The sequence below is a fragment of the Muscardinus avellanarius genome (genome assembly GCF_963383645.1).
Source record: "Muscardinus avellanarius genome assembly, chromosome: 17".
Taxonomy (NCBI): Eukaryota; Metazoa; Chordata; class Mammalia; order Rodentia; family Gliridae; genus Muscardinus; species Muscardinus avellanarius.
In genome coordinates this window covers 44,985,140-45,002,074 of record NC_137803.1, presented here as the reverse complement: position 1 = coordinate 45,002,074, position 16,935 = coordinate 44,985,140, and the positions used below count along the sequence as shown (strand labels likewise).

Below are 16,935 nucleotides of genomic sequence, written 5' to 3'. Positions count from 1 at the left end.
CTAAGTAAGTAATTAAGAGCACATCATTCCAGAAAAAAACACAGAAGGACCTAATCTGATGTGCAGAATATGAAATTTGTCTTTTATATAAAGAGCTTAAATTCCTAGAGAGTTAACAGGGATCTAGAGAAGAGCTGAATAAGAGATATGGCCCTCTATTGATGTCATGTAGCTTCTTAGGGCTTCTTTTATTAAAGGAGCTTCTAAACATATAAATGGAAGACCACTTTATTCTCAGAATTTTACTCAAGGGGTTGACCAGCAAATTAAGGGGCCAAGACTTCCATATGGTACCTAGGAGAAAGGCTGGAGATGAATTCTAAAGAGAAAGCCTATAGTCAAAATTGAACTTTGCATGAGAGAAGCAGGATCCAAAACTTGTCTTTAAAGGTGATAATTTAAAAAAAAAACAAATGATGAAGTAATCTGCAAATAAAACTGCATGAAACTAGCAAAACAGATTTCTGTTGACTTCCTCTCAGTAAAGTACTATCCATTTCTTGGAGGAAATCCCTAAGATTGTGCCTTTATTAAAAATTCTACCTACCTTTTTGGTTAAGGCTCAAGATTTATCATACTGACTCTTGAGCTATAAATAAGTTGAAGCTTTTTGTTTTTCGGTACTAGGGATGAAACCCAGGAGCATTCTACCACTGAGATACCCCCAGCCCTATTTTTTATTCTTTACTTGAAACAGGGTCTCACTGTGTTGCAAAGGGCCTAAGTATAGTAGCTGAGGCTGTCCTCAAACCACGATCCTTCTGTCTCAGCCTCCCAAATGCTGGGATTACAAGCGTGCACCACCACATCCAGCTTTAAGTTGTAGCTTTTTAAATACTAAGAATGAGAGACCTGGAAACTACTGTGAGCCAGGAACTAGCCAAAGGCCATCACAGGTTAGAACCCTGGTCAGACTTCTGAGAAAAGTGAACAGGAGTGACTTGGCAGGAGAGCAGCTGTGAAGCAGAGTGAGACGGGGTACATGGAGTACAACTCTGAGGCAACCACTCATGTGCGAACTCTTTCAACATGGACAGTAGTCTTCTCCACTCTCCTCAGTACAAGTGAGTAAAGTACAGAAAGTTTAGGCCATGTCTCAAATCCCATAGCTGGTGAGGGTAGAGTTGGAACTTGCTCATGCTCTCTGATTCTGGAACCTTCACACTTAGGGTTACTATAGTGACTGCCAAAGAGCCACAGGATCCCAGTCAGTGATTGGTAATGTCTGGTAGGGCAGCCAAATAGCAGCTTGGGAAGTGCCTACCAGCAATAATCTTAAATGTGCAATTTTATAGGGCTTTGGGATTAGTGTCCATTTTAAGAAGTGGATGTTTTCCTTTCCATCTAATTTCAACTCTGTATTTTTATAGTATTAAAAACTTGGTAATATTAATTGGATGCTTGCTTCTCAGCAATATTTGCAGTACACTGCAGTATACATTCTGAACAATTAAATATGTAAGACCCAGTCACCAAGTCATCATTATGAAGAGGCATGTCCTCGATTGACAACTGTTATAAAGTAAAATTTTTAAGATGTAATTATTTTCATTTAAAAATTTTATTCTATTGGTAAACTCACTGTAATTTCAAATCATAATGTGGATCATGTTTACAATGGCATATATTCTCACAGTACTTTTTAAAACATCTTTCCATCATTCTATTTTCTTAATTGGTCCTTTGAAACATGAAGTGGGCTGTGCCTGTGCTTATGTAAAAGCATTTATGATATGTCTGTTAGGTGGTCCACTCTGTGTGACTTTCATGCTTAAAAAACAATTTTTTGTTGGGTGTGGTGGCACACGCTTGTAATCCTCATGCTCGGGAGGAGGAGACAGGAGGATTGTGCAGGTTTGAAGCCAACCGCGCTGGTTTAAGAGATCCTGTTTCCAAATAAAAATATAAAAATAGGTCTGGGAGTGTAACTCGGAGGTATAAGGGCTTCCAGGAACCCCAGCACCAAAAAAAAAAAAAAAAAAAAAAAAAAAGAAAAAGAAAAAAAAAAGAAAAAGAAAAGGATAAAGAAAAGAAAAGACTAAAAAGTAGGGCTAGGGGTATATCTCAGAGGTAGGATGCCCCTGAGTTCCATCCCTGGTAATGCAAAAAAAAAAAAAAACCAACAACAAAAAAACAAACAAACAAACAAACATTTTTTTACTCATGTCTTACAACCACCCTAAGAAAGGAGTTATAGTAATGTCCCCCATTTTAGGAGTATAAAATCACATAGAAAGTATGCTACTTATCCAGTGACCACAGCATCAGTCTTTAAAATAGGACTATGAGCCAGGCATGGTGGTATATGTTTGTAATCCCAGTACTTGGGAGGCTGAGACAGGAAGATCAAGGTTCACAGCTAGCCTCAGCTACTTAGTGAGGCCGTCTGCAACTTAGTGAGACCCTGTTTCAAAATAAAAAATAAAAAAAATAGAGCTGGGCATGGTGGCACACGCTTGTAATCCCAGCATTTGGGAGGCTGAGACCGGAGGATCGTGGTTCACGGACAACCTCAGCTACTTAGTGAGGCCCTCCACAACTTAGTGAGACCCTGTTTCAAAATAAAAATAAGAATAAAAAAAATGCGGCAGGAGATGTAGCTTGGAGGTAAAATGCCCCTGGGTTCCATCCCAGAACCGCAAAATAATATTTAATCATATCTAATAATATTTATTAATAATAATACTGGGGATGAGGCTCAAAGGTAGTATGCCCCTGGGTTCAATCTCCAGTACACCTCCCCCCAAAAAAAGAAGGGCAATATGATATCAATGTGGTAATAACAGTGCACTAAATCTCTCTCCCAATCAAACTCTAAATTCCAAAAATATATAGATATCAGGAGTCAAAAGAAAGGAACTCTCTTCTCTATATCAGAAAAGCCCAATCCCATAAACTCATTTCAGACTCATGATTAACAAATTCACATTAATTTTTAAAAACTGCTTAATTTACTTTATCATAACTAGTAGCACACAAGATTTCTACACATAATTTATTAAAATAACTCTGGAAAACTGTATCTTTTACTGCACAGTAATGAAACTATTAAAAGATAGCGGGTTCTCAAATTACTCAATTTCAATTCTGAAAGTAATTGTTATAAGCCAATCATGTACATTAAAGACAAACACATTATTAGCAATCATAAATATTAGAAATGCATTTAAAATGTCCATACAGTTAACATATAGAAAGTCCATTGACTTAAATAATCCATAAAATCTGGTCTGGAATTTGGTTGGCTATTAAGTTTAATTTTGGCTTACTGTTTTAAAATCTAAGTGATTTGGCACATTTCAATATTTGACAAAAACTGTAAATGTTTACAATGTAAACTTTAAAAATGTATATGTTTAAAAATAACTTTGCAAACATACAGAAAAGACTAGACATCTCATCTTAAAAGTTGTAAAGTTGTTATCCTGGAGACCTTTCAAGAATTCTGTATTTTAAAACTTATATCAAAAACCATCACTATTTCGTATTTGTTATTACACACTACATATCCACATCCCAATTTTAACTAGACTATTTCTTTTGTTAACATAGTATATTTCTCTAAACTATCATGACATGGCTCCACAGTTTCAATGGCAAAATTAAAAATTCTTCATGAGGAAGTAATGGAGCAATCACCAAGATAACAACAAAAATAACATTACGTTGATTTTAAGAAAAAAAAGAATAAGCAAAATAAAGTGAGACAACTTTTTAAAATGTTCAGAGTTTCCAATCCAAGTACAAATTGTAAAGTTAGGAGAGAGAGAGAGAGAGAGAGAGAGAGAGAGAGAGAGAGAGAGAGAGAGAGAGAGAGAGAGATATTAGCATAAGAAAAAACTTACAAAAGTACATTTTAAAGCATTTTGAAACTTAAATTTCACTGACAACAAGAAAATGTTGAATCTACATAGATTCTACATAGAATAAAACCAAAAGATAAATTCTGCCAAATGAAATTTTAAGAATAGTCAATTCCTAGTCAGAATCTCCCTTTGCATTATAAAAAAAAGTTCAGAATGTAAGAATAAAATAATAGTAAGAATGCAGTACATACACTTTTTAGACTGTTTAGGAAAACAACAGTTTCCAAGCACCACACAAATCATTGATTCATTGACTGGAGATAATGGAAGCTCTCTACAATCGTTGAGTAGGCTATACTTTAAATATTGTATAAATATAGACTTGAATGAGTTAAATTTTATCTCCCTATAACCTGGCTCTTGTCATTGTATCCAAATGTAAACAATAATGTCAATTTCCTTAAGTTGTCCTTCTGGAGACCTACTTGGGTGAAAGACAAATAATCAAAACTATATAATTTTTTTAATGTGTACTTAGTTTCTCTGTAAATGTGCATTTAGCCAAAAAAATTCACCAAAATAAAGGGAAAAAAGCTCAAAATATAACATCTTCTATTTTTTAAAAAATCCTGGTTTTTAACAAAATGGAAAAAAATGGTGTCCAAGCAAATTGGCTGTTGTTGACTTATTGGAACATGCTCATCTTCTCGTGCATGCTTCTGCTAGTGTCCTAAATTTGGGCTCCAAGTTCTCCAAGAACTCAAGCCCATCTTCCTCTTGCCGATCACTGCAGCAACCCACAGAACCAGCCGCAGAGCCCTTCCCTTCATAGTTATACGTGAGGACGTAGTCTGGAGCGTGCTGGTGGTCGTCATCTTGATAGCACTGCTGCACTTTCTGCCCAAGGGAAAGACACAACATATCTTATTATTATTATTTAAACACCAAAATGTACTAACATAAAAATGATTGCTTTGATTTACCTTTCATTGTTTAATTTTTAATCAGAGTGTGTCCTCTAATGGATTCCTACATATAAGAAATGCACATGATTGGTCTGTATCATCAAATCACACTATAAAATTCAGTATATAACATGATTCTAAAAATTGTACAAGTGGCAGCAACTATGCAAGTGCTAATTTTAAGTAATTGTTTCCCCTGTTCAAAATGATGACTAAAAGCAAAAGTGCACCTACTGTCCTGAACCCACACTGTCAGGGGCTCAGATACTCCTGGGAAAGGCACAGTAACCACACACACTAGCACCGCTTCCTACCACCTTTGGTTTCTAAGACATGAATTATGGGATTAGAAATATTAGCACTAAGTCATGAGAGGGTGATTTAAATATCACCTTCCCTTATTTCAGTAAGAGTATTAAAAGTCAAGTGTTGTATACATGTGTGTCCCTATCACTTTGAACTACATTATGATGTGAGACTACAATGCACCAATAAAAGTATATATAAAAAATTAAAGAGGGAAAAACGATAAGGAAAAGGAAATGATTTTTTTTTGGCTAAATGCACATTTACAGAGAAACTAAGTACACTTAGAATCTAAGCATAACTAAGTCAAAATTAAGAAAAACTAATAACATTCCAAAGAGTGGATTCATAACTAATTGAAAATAAAGGTCTAAATAAATATGAAATCACAGTCATTCATAAAGTTTAAGGGGGTGAAAGTAGAGTCCTAGGACACTTAGGGACACTCACTTCACCAAGCCGGGACTGAGTGTAACTGTGCCATTCCGAGTAGTTGTATCTGCAGTTGTCCGTCTCCACGTATCCTGCCCTGCAGGGATCCAGCGTCTGATGGTACCCGGTGCCCCGGCCACGGTCCAAGGTCTGGTGTCCTACTCTCACCATTTCAGTGGCCTCCTGTCCTCCAGTTTTGACTCCTGTTTCCAATGTGCCACAAACTCCTTGAGCAGAAGTACCCACAGCATGGGTTGTTAAGCCATTGGTGGAATACTGAAATAAAAAGAGTTTGCATTGGAAAAATAGAAGGTAACACAAAAATTATAACAGAAACAAACTCACACATATAATGCTGAAAGTGTTTTGCATGCTGGGGAGTAAGCTCTCTAGGGACAGAAACTAAATCTCTCTTGTTGATCTTGCGTACCTATTCCAATCCTAGAAATGAATGTAGTGTTCTAATCAAGAAGCAATTTGCAGCTGTCAGTGGCTGGGACCTAGAGACAAATCAGAATGTTTGCTGTATGTTCCTTCTTTAATTAATTAATTAACTAACTAATTAATTAATTAACTTTTGGTACTGAGGATTGAACCCAGGGGCATTCTACCTCTGAGCTACAGCCTCAGCCGTTTGTATTTTAATTTTTTTAAATTATTATTATTATTTTTTTGGTGGGTCTGGGGATAGAACCCAGGGGCATTCAACATCTGAGCTACACCCCCTGCCCTGTTTTTTTCTTCTTTATTTTGAAACTGGGTCTTACTGAGTTGCAGAGGGCCTCACTAAGTAGCTGAGGTTGTCCGTGAACCACGATCCTCCGGTCTCAGCCTCCTGAATGCTGGGATTGCAAGCGTGCACCACCACACCGGGCTATTTTTTTAGATTTTAAAACAAGACTTCACTAAACTGCAAGGATCAAGTCTGGCCTTGATCCTTATTAGATCCTCCTGTCTCAGCTTCCCAAGTACTGGGATTACAAGCCACCATGCCTGGCTGTGTGTTCCTTTTTTAAAAGCTAATTAGAGTCAAGTGTGGTGGTGCATGCATACTTGAGAAGCTGAGGTGGGAGAATAGCAAGTTCAAGATCCCCCTCAGCAACTGAGACAGACCTTGTTTCAAAACAAAACAAAACAAAACAAAAATAAATAAATAAAATAAATAAATAAATAATAAAAGAAGGGCTAGGGTGTGGTTCAAAGGTAAAATGCCTCTGAATTCAATCTCCAGCAACCCCCCCAGAAAAGCTACTTAAGATAAGGTAGAGCTTCAGTTATGATCTTCCAGCATCTCAGACCCAGGTGAGCACCACTATCTCACAGGTCTTTACTTAGTTTAAACTCATCCCTCCTCATCTGACTAGAGCAGAAAGACAAGAAATGATGAGCCTTTTTATTCAGTGTCTACTTTAAATTCTTCAACTAAAATAAGATAAAAAGTTGCCATAAAACCTTAGCTGTGGGACTTCCGGGAAGATGGCGACCGAGAAAAGCAGGGCGTAAGAGCCCCGCTAACAACCAATCTCCATTACCACAAAATCAGCGCCTTTCATAGCCAGAAAACACCATCACCAGAGAAACAAAAAAATCACCAGGCTCCAGAGAGAAAGCGGACTGAGAACAGAGCTCAGAGCCACAGAGGAGATACACCGGCCTCACGCCTGAGGACGCGGCAGCAGCACCATACTGCCGGCGGCAGCGGCGAATTTATCAGATGGCTACAGCAAGCCGAGGTGAGCCGCTGCGGAACAGCCAGGCGGAATCTTTCGGCACAGGTAGCATCTAAAAATCCCAGTGGCTGAGCTCAGCACACACTGCAGGGACTCAGAGTGGAACTCAAAACCAGAGAAGAAAAAATACGCCAGCCTCACAGCCAAGGGTGTGGCAGCGGCGCCATATTGCCACCAGCGGCAGCAGCAGCGAATTCAACGAGTTCAGTACAGCTACATCTGCGTACTCAAGAACAGTGAGTCAAATTGCAGGCCACAGAGGAGAAATCCCAGTACTGTACTCCCTGGGACTTGACCCAGTGGGGAAGTGGCGGTGGCAGAGATATCACACCATAGGAGAACGTGCAACCTGACACCCTGATAGTCTAAAGCAGCCTCTATCAACTCCCTGGGTCGGAGACTCTGTGATACAACCCAGTAAAGGAGTAGTGGGGTCAGAGATACTACAGACTCAAGATCCAGAGCACCTTAAGCGAAGTCATAGTGACCCAAGGGAAGAACCCAGAGAAGGCACAAACTTCCGAAATCATGGGAAAGAGGAATGACACTGGAGCAATGAATGCCCACAACCCCACAATATCAGAACCCAATAAAACAGAAAATCAGAGATTTCTAGAAGATCAAATCAGGAAAATAACTGTAGAAATAATAGAGGTGTTTCGAAAAGAATTCAGAGAGAGCCAAAAAGAGATAAAGGATGCAATTAATGAAGTAAAGGCCTCAATTCAAAGCATGAACAACCGATTAGACCACATGGAGAACAGAAGCTCGCTCCTAGAAGATGATCATACCAAAAATGAATGCATAGTTTCTAATCTAGAAAAAAATATCCAACAGCAGGAATCTGACATTGAAGAAATATGGGCCCATTTTAAGAGAGCTAACCTAAGAATAATTGGAATAGAAGAGGGAAAAGAAAGTGATACCAAAGGGATCAACAATCTCTTTAAGGAAGTAATAGCAGAAAATTTTCCAAACATAGAGCAAGAGGTTGATACACAGGTCCAGGAAACTTATAGAAATCCCTTTAGACAGGATCGGAGAAGAGGATCCCCACGCCACATAATTGTCAAAATGACCAATGTGGAAGCCAAGCAGAGAATCTTAAAGGCAACAAAAACAAAGGGCCAAGTGACATTCAGAGGCAAACCAATTAGAATCACTCCAGACTTCCCAAACCAAGTCATGAGAGCCAGAAGGGCTTGGAGTAACATATTCCAAACTCTGAAAGAAAACAACTTCCAGCCAAAAATTTCCTACCCAGCAAAACTTTCTATCAAATTAGATGGAGAAATAAGAAGCTTCCACAACAAACAGAAACTGAAGGAATTTATGTCTTCAAAACCAGCGCTAGAGAAAATACTCAAAGAGATTAACTACAAAGAAGAAATAGGTAACAGACACCAGAACCAGAGAAACAAGAGTTTCCATCCAACAGACAACTAAGATTGGTTATCTGTGGAGATTCATTATTTATGTTAGTCTTTTACCTATCTCTAAGTGGTATTGTTTGCCTTTATTGTTGTTAATTTATTAGGATGTCTAGTTGGAATATTAATATACCTTCAGATATAGCATTTGGAAATATTTTATCCCATTTTATTAGTAACTTTTAACTCTGTTTACATTGTCTTTGGATATACAATTTTTTTTTATTTTTTAGGGAGTTTGTATACTCTTCTCTTGCCTGTGCCATTGAAACCATATCTAAGAAATCATTGCCAATTTCAATGTTGTGAGGTTTTATGACCCAGATTTTCTTATAAAAGTTTATAGTCTTAAGATTTATATTTAGGTCTTTTATCTATTTTGAGTTAATATTTGTATATGGGATTAGGTAAGGGTCCAATTTTATTCTTTTCCATGTAAGTATTATTTTTCAACAATATTTAGTTAAAAGATTATTATTTCCACCACCAAATGTTCGTGGAAACCTTGTCAAAAATAACTTGACAATATAGGGAAGAATTTAGCTCTAGGCTTTTATTTAACTCCAATGGTTTATATATCTGCCTTTAGAACAGTACTACACTGTTTCAATTATTGTAGCTTTATATGGTTTGAAATCAGAAAATATATATCTTCTAGCTTTGTTCTTTTTCAAGATTGTTTTGGGTATCTATAGCCCATATTCCATATTAAGATAGATTTTTTTTGTTCTGAAAAATAAATATATAAATATATGATAGTTTCACCTAAAAAAAAAATAGAAAAAAATATTCTCTGGTAAGAAAGAAAGCAAAAAGAAATATTGAAATGTTATCTTTAAGTCATCAAAAGCTTGGTATCAGACAAATAAAACTGTTATGTGAGATTATCATTTTTAATTTTGGATAAATTGCTATAATACTAGATGTCAACCACTAAGCCAAGCATGGGAAGGAGGGATGGGGAGGGAATGGGGCGGGGATCGGGTGGGGGCTGACTGGGCGATGTGTGCATATATGTCTACAAAAGTTTGTATCCCACTAAGATGTATGAATACAGTGTACCAATAAAAAATAAATAAATAAATAAATAAAGATAATTAAAAAAAACCTTAGCTGTTACAGTAAATCCTTGTAGTCTACATAGATACAATTAATAAGACAAGGAAAATACCAAGAACATCAAAGCTTTGGCCCCTGGCTTTTTATGTTGCATTTTTGGACACTCTAATGTAACTTAAGCTTTATTCTTTTCAATCCCTCTCTAGACCCATCAGGGCTTTATTTTCTAAATCTTCTCTGCTCTCATTACCAATTCTGCTTCTTATAGGGAATCTGTTTGCTCCTCTTCCGGATACTGAGCCAGAGAAAGTCAGAGCAGTGCAGTTACTTGCTAGCATTGCCCTTTTGGGCTCTTTTCTAACCTACATTATAGCTAGAAAGAATGCAGTAAACTTCTTCCCACGATGATCAAAGCTGGTAATGATTTTATTGCTGTTGCCAGAAAAAATTATAATTATACTGGTGATCTGTGACTAATTAAATGCAACATGTTTACAGCATAAGCAGCAGTTTAAGTAGATGCAAAATACTAGACCTAGCATTAAAGCCATGACACATGTGAAGTAGAAAGTAATAATGACATGCTAAGAGGCACTATATAGCCAAATTGAAATACCCTGCATCCTCACAGGAATCAAAGTTCCACAGACTGTCACTGTATGTTCCATGGAACAGATAACATTTTATGGTGAAGTTACCTGCTATCAAAAGAACTCTGTTCAGAAAACATATTTCTAGGAGTGTATATTAGATTAATTCTCCTTCTGTATTTATTTTTTAAAAGATGACTTACCACTTTGTCATCTCCGGGAGCTTCAGTGTTTGATACAATAAGATTCTGCTGGGCTAAATCATCAGGAAGCACTTTCAGTTGTTTGGTTGATCTAGAAACCCCACAGACTAATGTAAACAGGATACCTAGAGGAAGAAAGAAAATGCTTCACTTAAATCCATCATAAAATAATGTGAAGGTGAGTTCATAATTATTAATACACAAGATAAATCATAAATTAAAGACTATAAAAAACTATATATTAAAATAAGATATCTTACTAAAGCATATAAGTATGGTTGCTATGTTAAAATAGTATTGTTTGCCCTAAATAGATGTGCTACATTTGAATACTTACCACATGCAGTATTTCCACATTGAATTTTACATCTGTGATAAGAAGACAGTGAAGCTATACAGAAGTGCACTTAAAATATATGGTAAGTGTATCTGTGTGCTCAATAGATCATTTGCACTTATATGTAAATAATCAGATATAAGTAGCACTGATTCTAAGAACATGTCTTGAAAGTTAATTAATTAATTCATTCATTCATTTGTTTTGTGGTACTGGGGATTGAACCCAGGGGCATTCTATCTCTGAGCTACACTCTAGCCCTATTTCTTTTACTTTTAAATTTTGAAACAGGGTCTCACTATGTTGTGGAGGGTCTCCCTAAGTAGCTGAGGCTGACCGTGACCCTGTGATCCTCTTGTCTCAGCCACCCAAGTACTGGGATTGCAAGCATGTACCACCATGCCAGGCATGAAAGTTACTTTAAAGACTACTATTTGAATTTAAGAAAGGACTTACAAAATAGCAACGCTATGCCCAACAATATTGCAAGGATGGCCCATGTCCCAAGTTTTACTTCTCCACCACCGGTCCTTTCACTGGAGCGGATTTTGCAGTCACTTTCTGTGATGCAGTCACACAAATGAACAGTCAAAGAAGTGACTGTAGACAGGCCAAGCCTGTCTTGAACTCGAACAGGGACTACATAGGATCCAAATGGAGGATCATTCTGATAAGAGAGACGCGCCGCTGTATCTAAAAAACAAAACAGAACCAGGCATTACAGAATGTCACTGATTTCTTCTGACCTATCAGACAGTTATCATATTTCCCCAAAAATGGATCTAGTTGAATAGCACAGTTGCTAGCAGATTATAAATGTGAACAGGCTGAGTAGTCCTAATCTATAGCCATTGAGAATATATTGCATATAAAGCTTGTCTGAAGCCTCTTATATAAAGGTCCTTGGGTCTTGTAATACTATTTTATCTGTTTATGAACAAATCCTTTCTATCATAACTAACAGACATTGTTAGGAGATTAGTTGCTATCATATCTGTGTGATTTATTGTCAGAGATCAAATAGATCACACCTGACCCTGACCCTGAGCCCCTGAACATATTAGCAGGTCACGAGTCTCGCTCTTGGGACTGCATCTCCTAAAAGACACTGGGACCAACTACATGTTTGTTTGTTTGTTTGTTTAGGTGTGTGTGGGGGGGTTTTAGGTCAAAGGTAGAAAAATCCAAACCTATAGTCAATACAATCTTTGATATAGAACCCAAAACAAGTGTAGATGTCACACGCCAAAGAACAGTCCCTCCCTCACTTAACTCCCAGTGTGACATTCCCTTTTTTCTTTCTTATTTTTTGATCCTTGGGATTAAACCCAAGGACATTCTAAACCCCAAGCCATTTTTACTTTTTACTTTGAAACAAAGTTTTGCTAAATTATTGAGTCTGGCCTCGAACCGAACCTATGCTTCCCCTATCTCAGCCTCCCGCGTACTGGGATTATAGGCATGAGCCATCATGCCTAGCCCAATGTAACATTCTAATTTGTATATAGGGGTTGAATCTCTAAATATTCACTTGAATGCTTAGGTGAATAAATTATCAAATTAAGATTTTAAGATAAACCATGGTTAACCTGTTAAGCCTATTGTATAAGAAGTAATGATAATGGGACTAGCAAAATTAATATGTATGATTCATAGTGTGCCATGGTCTATTTCATTCATGATCTCATTTACTTTCCCAAATAATCCCATTTTACACATGAGTAAACTGATGGTCTAAGAAAATAAATAGCATGGTCAGATTTACATAACTAACAAATCATAGAGCCAGCATTTGACACTAAACCTCAGAGCCTCTTTTGGATACATTCTTTTTAATTTGATGTTTCCCAGGCTTTGGGATGAGTTCACAATTCAGTCTTTCAAATAACAAACTTGAGAGGTTGAGGGTGTATCTCGGTGGTATAACCCTTACCTAGTGGCCAAGTGAGACTAACAAGTTTTTTGTTTTGTTTTGTTTTGTTTTGACAGTAATGGGTGCTAAACCCTTGTGGCATTCTGCCACTAAGCTACAGCCCATCCTTTTATATTTTTAAATTTTGAGACAGTGTTGCTAACTTGCCCAGGCTACCCTCAAATTTGTGGTCCTTTTGCCTCAGTGTCCTACCACTTGGAATTGCAGGCCTGCACCACCACACCTGGCTTAGCAAAGGTTCTACATCTGAGATGCATCCCAGCCTCATTTTATTTTTATTTTCAAACAGTATTTTGCTAGGTTAATGAGAATCTCACTACTTGCTAAGGCCATCCTCGAACCTGTGATCCTCCTGTTTCAGCCTCCCAAGTCCTGAGATTACAAGTGTGCACCACCATGCCCAGCTCTAACAAGTTTTGACCAACATATTCTGCCCGTTTTACTTGGCTAGGAAGAATTTTTTTTTAATATTACCATATTCTAGTAACACTGTTTAAAACAAAATGATATGACATCAAATGAGTGAAAAGGACAAAAATCTAATAATTAAGGCCAAATCTGTTTAAGAAAGGAAAATTAATAATCTCTCCCTCATGTGCATGCACACACACACACACACACACACACACACACACATGCATGCACGTATGATGGTGCACAGCTGTAATCCCAGTACTGGGGAGGCTGAGACAGGATGATGGCAGGTTTGAGGCCAGTCTCACCAATTTGGTGAGACCCTGTTTTAAAATAAAAAAATTAAAAGATCTAGGGGTGTAGCTCAGAGGTAGAATGCCCCAGAATTAAATTCCCATATCAGGTAAAAAGAAACAAAGTAAAGGAAAGGAGGGAGGGAGGGAGGGGAAAGAGAGAAAAGGAAAAGAAAAATAAAAAAAACAATTTGGAGATATTGTCTCAGGGTCCACTTCCTGGGAACCCACCAGGAACAGAGGGCAATTCCTTTATGATGTAGGTCATAATTATCATGTTAAGAATCGATGCAAAGCTGGACGTGGTGGCGCAGGCTTGTAATCCTAGTACATGAGAGGCTGAGACAGGAGGACCACAGGTTTGAAACCAGCCTCAGCAGCTGAGGTTCTCAGCAACTTAGTGAGACCTTGTTTCCAAATAAAACATAAAAAATAGGCCTGGGTGGGTAGCACAGAAGTAGAAAGCCCCTGGGTCCCATGCCCAGTACCACACACACACAAAGAATCAATGCAGATGGGTGTTTGGAGTGGGAATAAGAATTCATAAAATTTTAACCAAGTGAAATTGGGCATAGGCGGGTAGGCAGTCACTGGAGAAGCATGTGGCACAACATGCCCAAACTAAGAGACATGACTCTTCATCAGTGGTTCCCACACAGTGAATGATTCTTCTGTTTCCTCCAGGAACAAATATTTTAGACATACTGATGTTGGAAGAACAAGGCAATGTTTAAGAACACATACCATTAATTTTTGTCAGTCTCCACCTGTTTCGTACTTCTGAATTGGAACTATCCAAACTAAATTCAAATGGTGAGCCATTCGTGGGTTCATCAGGATCAACAGCTACAACATCTGCAGAGAACTTAGTGGTCTTGCAGATGATTACTGTGTTCTTAGGGATGGAAGGGCCATTATCGTTCACATCTTCAATTACAATTCCCAATGTCCCTGTACAAGTTCTCCCATCTAGAATATTGAAAACAAAAATTATTTTTTAAATAGTTTAGTTTTCACCAGGAAATTATACACTGAAAAAATGTTTAAATATTTATCAGGTATCTATGTTTTCTATGTTGCTATGACAAAAACAGCCACAGACTATCTTCATGGAGATTTAAAAAGAAAACATCAGTACTTTAAAATGGTCTGCACAGAAAAAAACTGCAATTTAGATGTGCTCATCTATTCAATAAATTACTATAGTAAACACAGACATCATTACAGAGGTGAGTTTTAACCGATTTTTAAGAGGAAAGAGGAAAAAGAAATATAGTAAGAACAATGGTAATGGTACTTTTTTTTTTTTTTTTTTTGGCAGGTCTGGGGATGAAACCTGGGGCATTCTACCCCTGAGTTCCAACCCCTGCCCTATTTTTTATTCTTTATTTTGAAACAGGGTCTCACTGAGTTGCAGAGGGCCTTACTAAGTAGCTGAGGCTGTTCTCGAACGGTGATCCTCCAGTCTCAGTCTCCTGAATGCTGCGATAACAAGCGTGTGCCACCACGCCCGGCTACAATGGTTCTTCTAATATGTTTAAAAGCATGAAGGCACCGGGCGTGGTGTCGCACGCTTGTAATCCCCATGCTTGGGAGGCAAAGACAGGAGGATCGTGCAGGTTTGAAGCCAGCAGCTTGCTCTGGCTTAAGAGACCCTGTTTCCAAATAAAAATATAAAAATAGGTCTGGGAGTGTAGCCCGGAGGTAGAAGGGCTTCCAGGAATCCCAGTACCACCAAAATAATAATAATAATAATAATAATAATATAATAGTAAAAAAAATAAAAGCATGAAGGCCAGGCGTGGTGGTGCATGCTTGTAATCCCAGCATTTGGGAGGCTGAGACCTGAGGATCGCAGTTCGCAGACAGCCTCAGCTACTTAGTGAGGACCTCCGCAACTCAGTGAGACCTGTTTCAAAATAAATTATAAAAAATTGAGTAGGGGGTGTAGCTCGGCGATAAATGCCTCTGGGTTCCATCCCCAGACCTGCAAAAAAATAAATAAAATAAAAGCATACCCATGATCTTCAGAAAATGAAGAAAAAGACAGGCAGGTGGTAGATGACACTAGCAAGAGGAGCTGCAGGCTTTGAAAGCCAGAAGCTTAGAGAGCACTTAAGGCCTTAGAACAAGGCAACCAAATGGCAAGATAAATATTTGAAAAATTATAACAAAAATTGTACATGGAAATGTTAAAAAAGATGGAGGATTCCAGATATGGAAAAATCACTTGCAAACCAAGATCATCACTCTGGGTATAACCTAAGCGATTAATCTATCTATGTATTTGGTGGAAAACTTACTGTAGATCTAACTCCTCTGTACAAGGTCCTACACTGGAACATCTGGGAGTCAATAAGGAGGCAGTAGTGAGTACAGTTTTGAAGTCTGAAGCAGAACACAAGTCCAGCAGTTCTGTCTCTAAATCATTTGTTATTTCTGTTTATTAAAGAAGCCTTGAATGCTAGAGGTGGAAAAAAGGAAGAAAAAGCCTTTGGCACCCACTGTCTGGGATTAGGTCTTATAGGAAGCTGCCAACCTAAGTAAGGTAGAAGATGGGACAGAGCCTGCAGTCAGCTCCAACCAGGATTCCTGTGGCTCAGGACGGGCCTGGGAGCGCCCCGGCATCAGCATGGGCCAGGAGTACTGCCAGCTTAAGAACTGGTTCTGATTCGTGGGCCACAGAAAAGGAACAGGAAGAGGCAACTACAAGACTGCTATTTAGAATAGGGTAAGGCAGGAGAGGGAAAACCACAGAGGAGAAGCAAATTAAACCCCCAAGTGATATGAGCCGGCCACTTAAAATTTCCAACTGAGCTATATTTTAAAAAGTGGAAGAACCATCAGTCAGAAGATTAATTCATTCTCTGCAAGAGATCTTTAAACAGGCATATTTAGGATCTTCAAAGACATAATTGTAATTAATTATTAAAAAAGGAAATTAGCTCAAATCCCCGTAGAAACAAAACAGCGACATTCATCTAGTAGTGATTCTAGAAGAAAAAAGTAGATAGAATAGCAGAGAAACAATATTTAAGGAGACTAATTAATGAGAACATTCCGGAATTAATTCAGAAAGAATTAAAATACCTAAATCATGTTCCAAAATGAATTAGATATTCTAATTTTGCAAGCTGCAGCATAATAACTTATGTTTATTATAATTAGCATATTTGTTTTACAAAGTAATAAAATTCAATAAGATGGGATGGTAAAATTATATTTTATGCACTAAATGGGCTCTATACATAATCTCTGAACTCAGATTTACCTCATTTTTATAGGATGAATGGAATAATTTTATGGATTCATAGTGTTGTCTTTCTAATTTTATAAATATGTGGTTCATTTTGACAGTGACTTATTTTTATATAATTTCCTTGGTAAGAATTCTAAAGTCAGGCATGGTGCATGGGAAGCTGAACACAGGAGGACCA

General features: G+C 37.7%; 1 protein-coding gene across 1 annotated transcript in view; it reads right to left on the bottom strand.

Annotated features, from left to right (window-relative positions):
- Positions 1-4,505: 4,505 nt before the first annotated feature.
- DSC2 (desmocollin 2) overlaps positions 4,506-16,935 on the bottom strand; it is a gene marked incomplete at both ends in the record, with an annotated part of 35,117 nt that continues 22,687 nt past the window's right edge. Inside the window, 5 exons of the mRNA XM_080714578.1 lie at positions 4,506-4,703; positions 5,528-5,785; positions 10,522-10,646; positions 11,315-11,551; positions 14,243-14,467. Coding sequence (XP_080570704.1) covers positions 4,506-4,703; positions 5,528-5,785; positions 10,522-10,646; positions 11,315-11,551; positions 14,243-14,467 — 1,043 coding nt within the window. The remainder of the gene's footprint in view (positions 4,704-5,527; positions 5,786-10,521; positions 10,647-11,314; positions 11,552-14,242; positions 14,468-16,935) is intronic.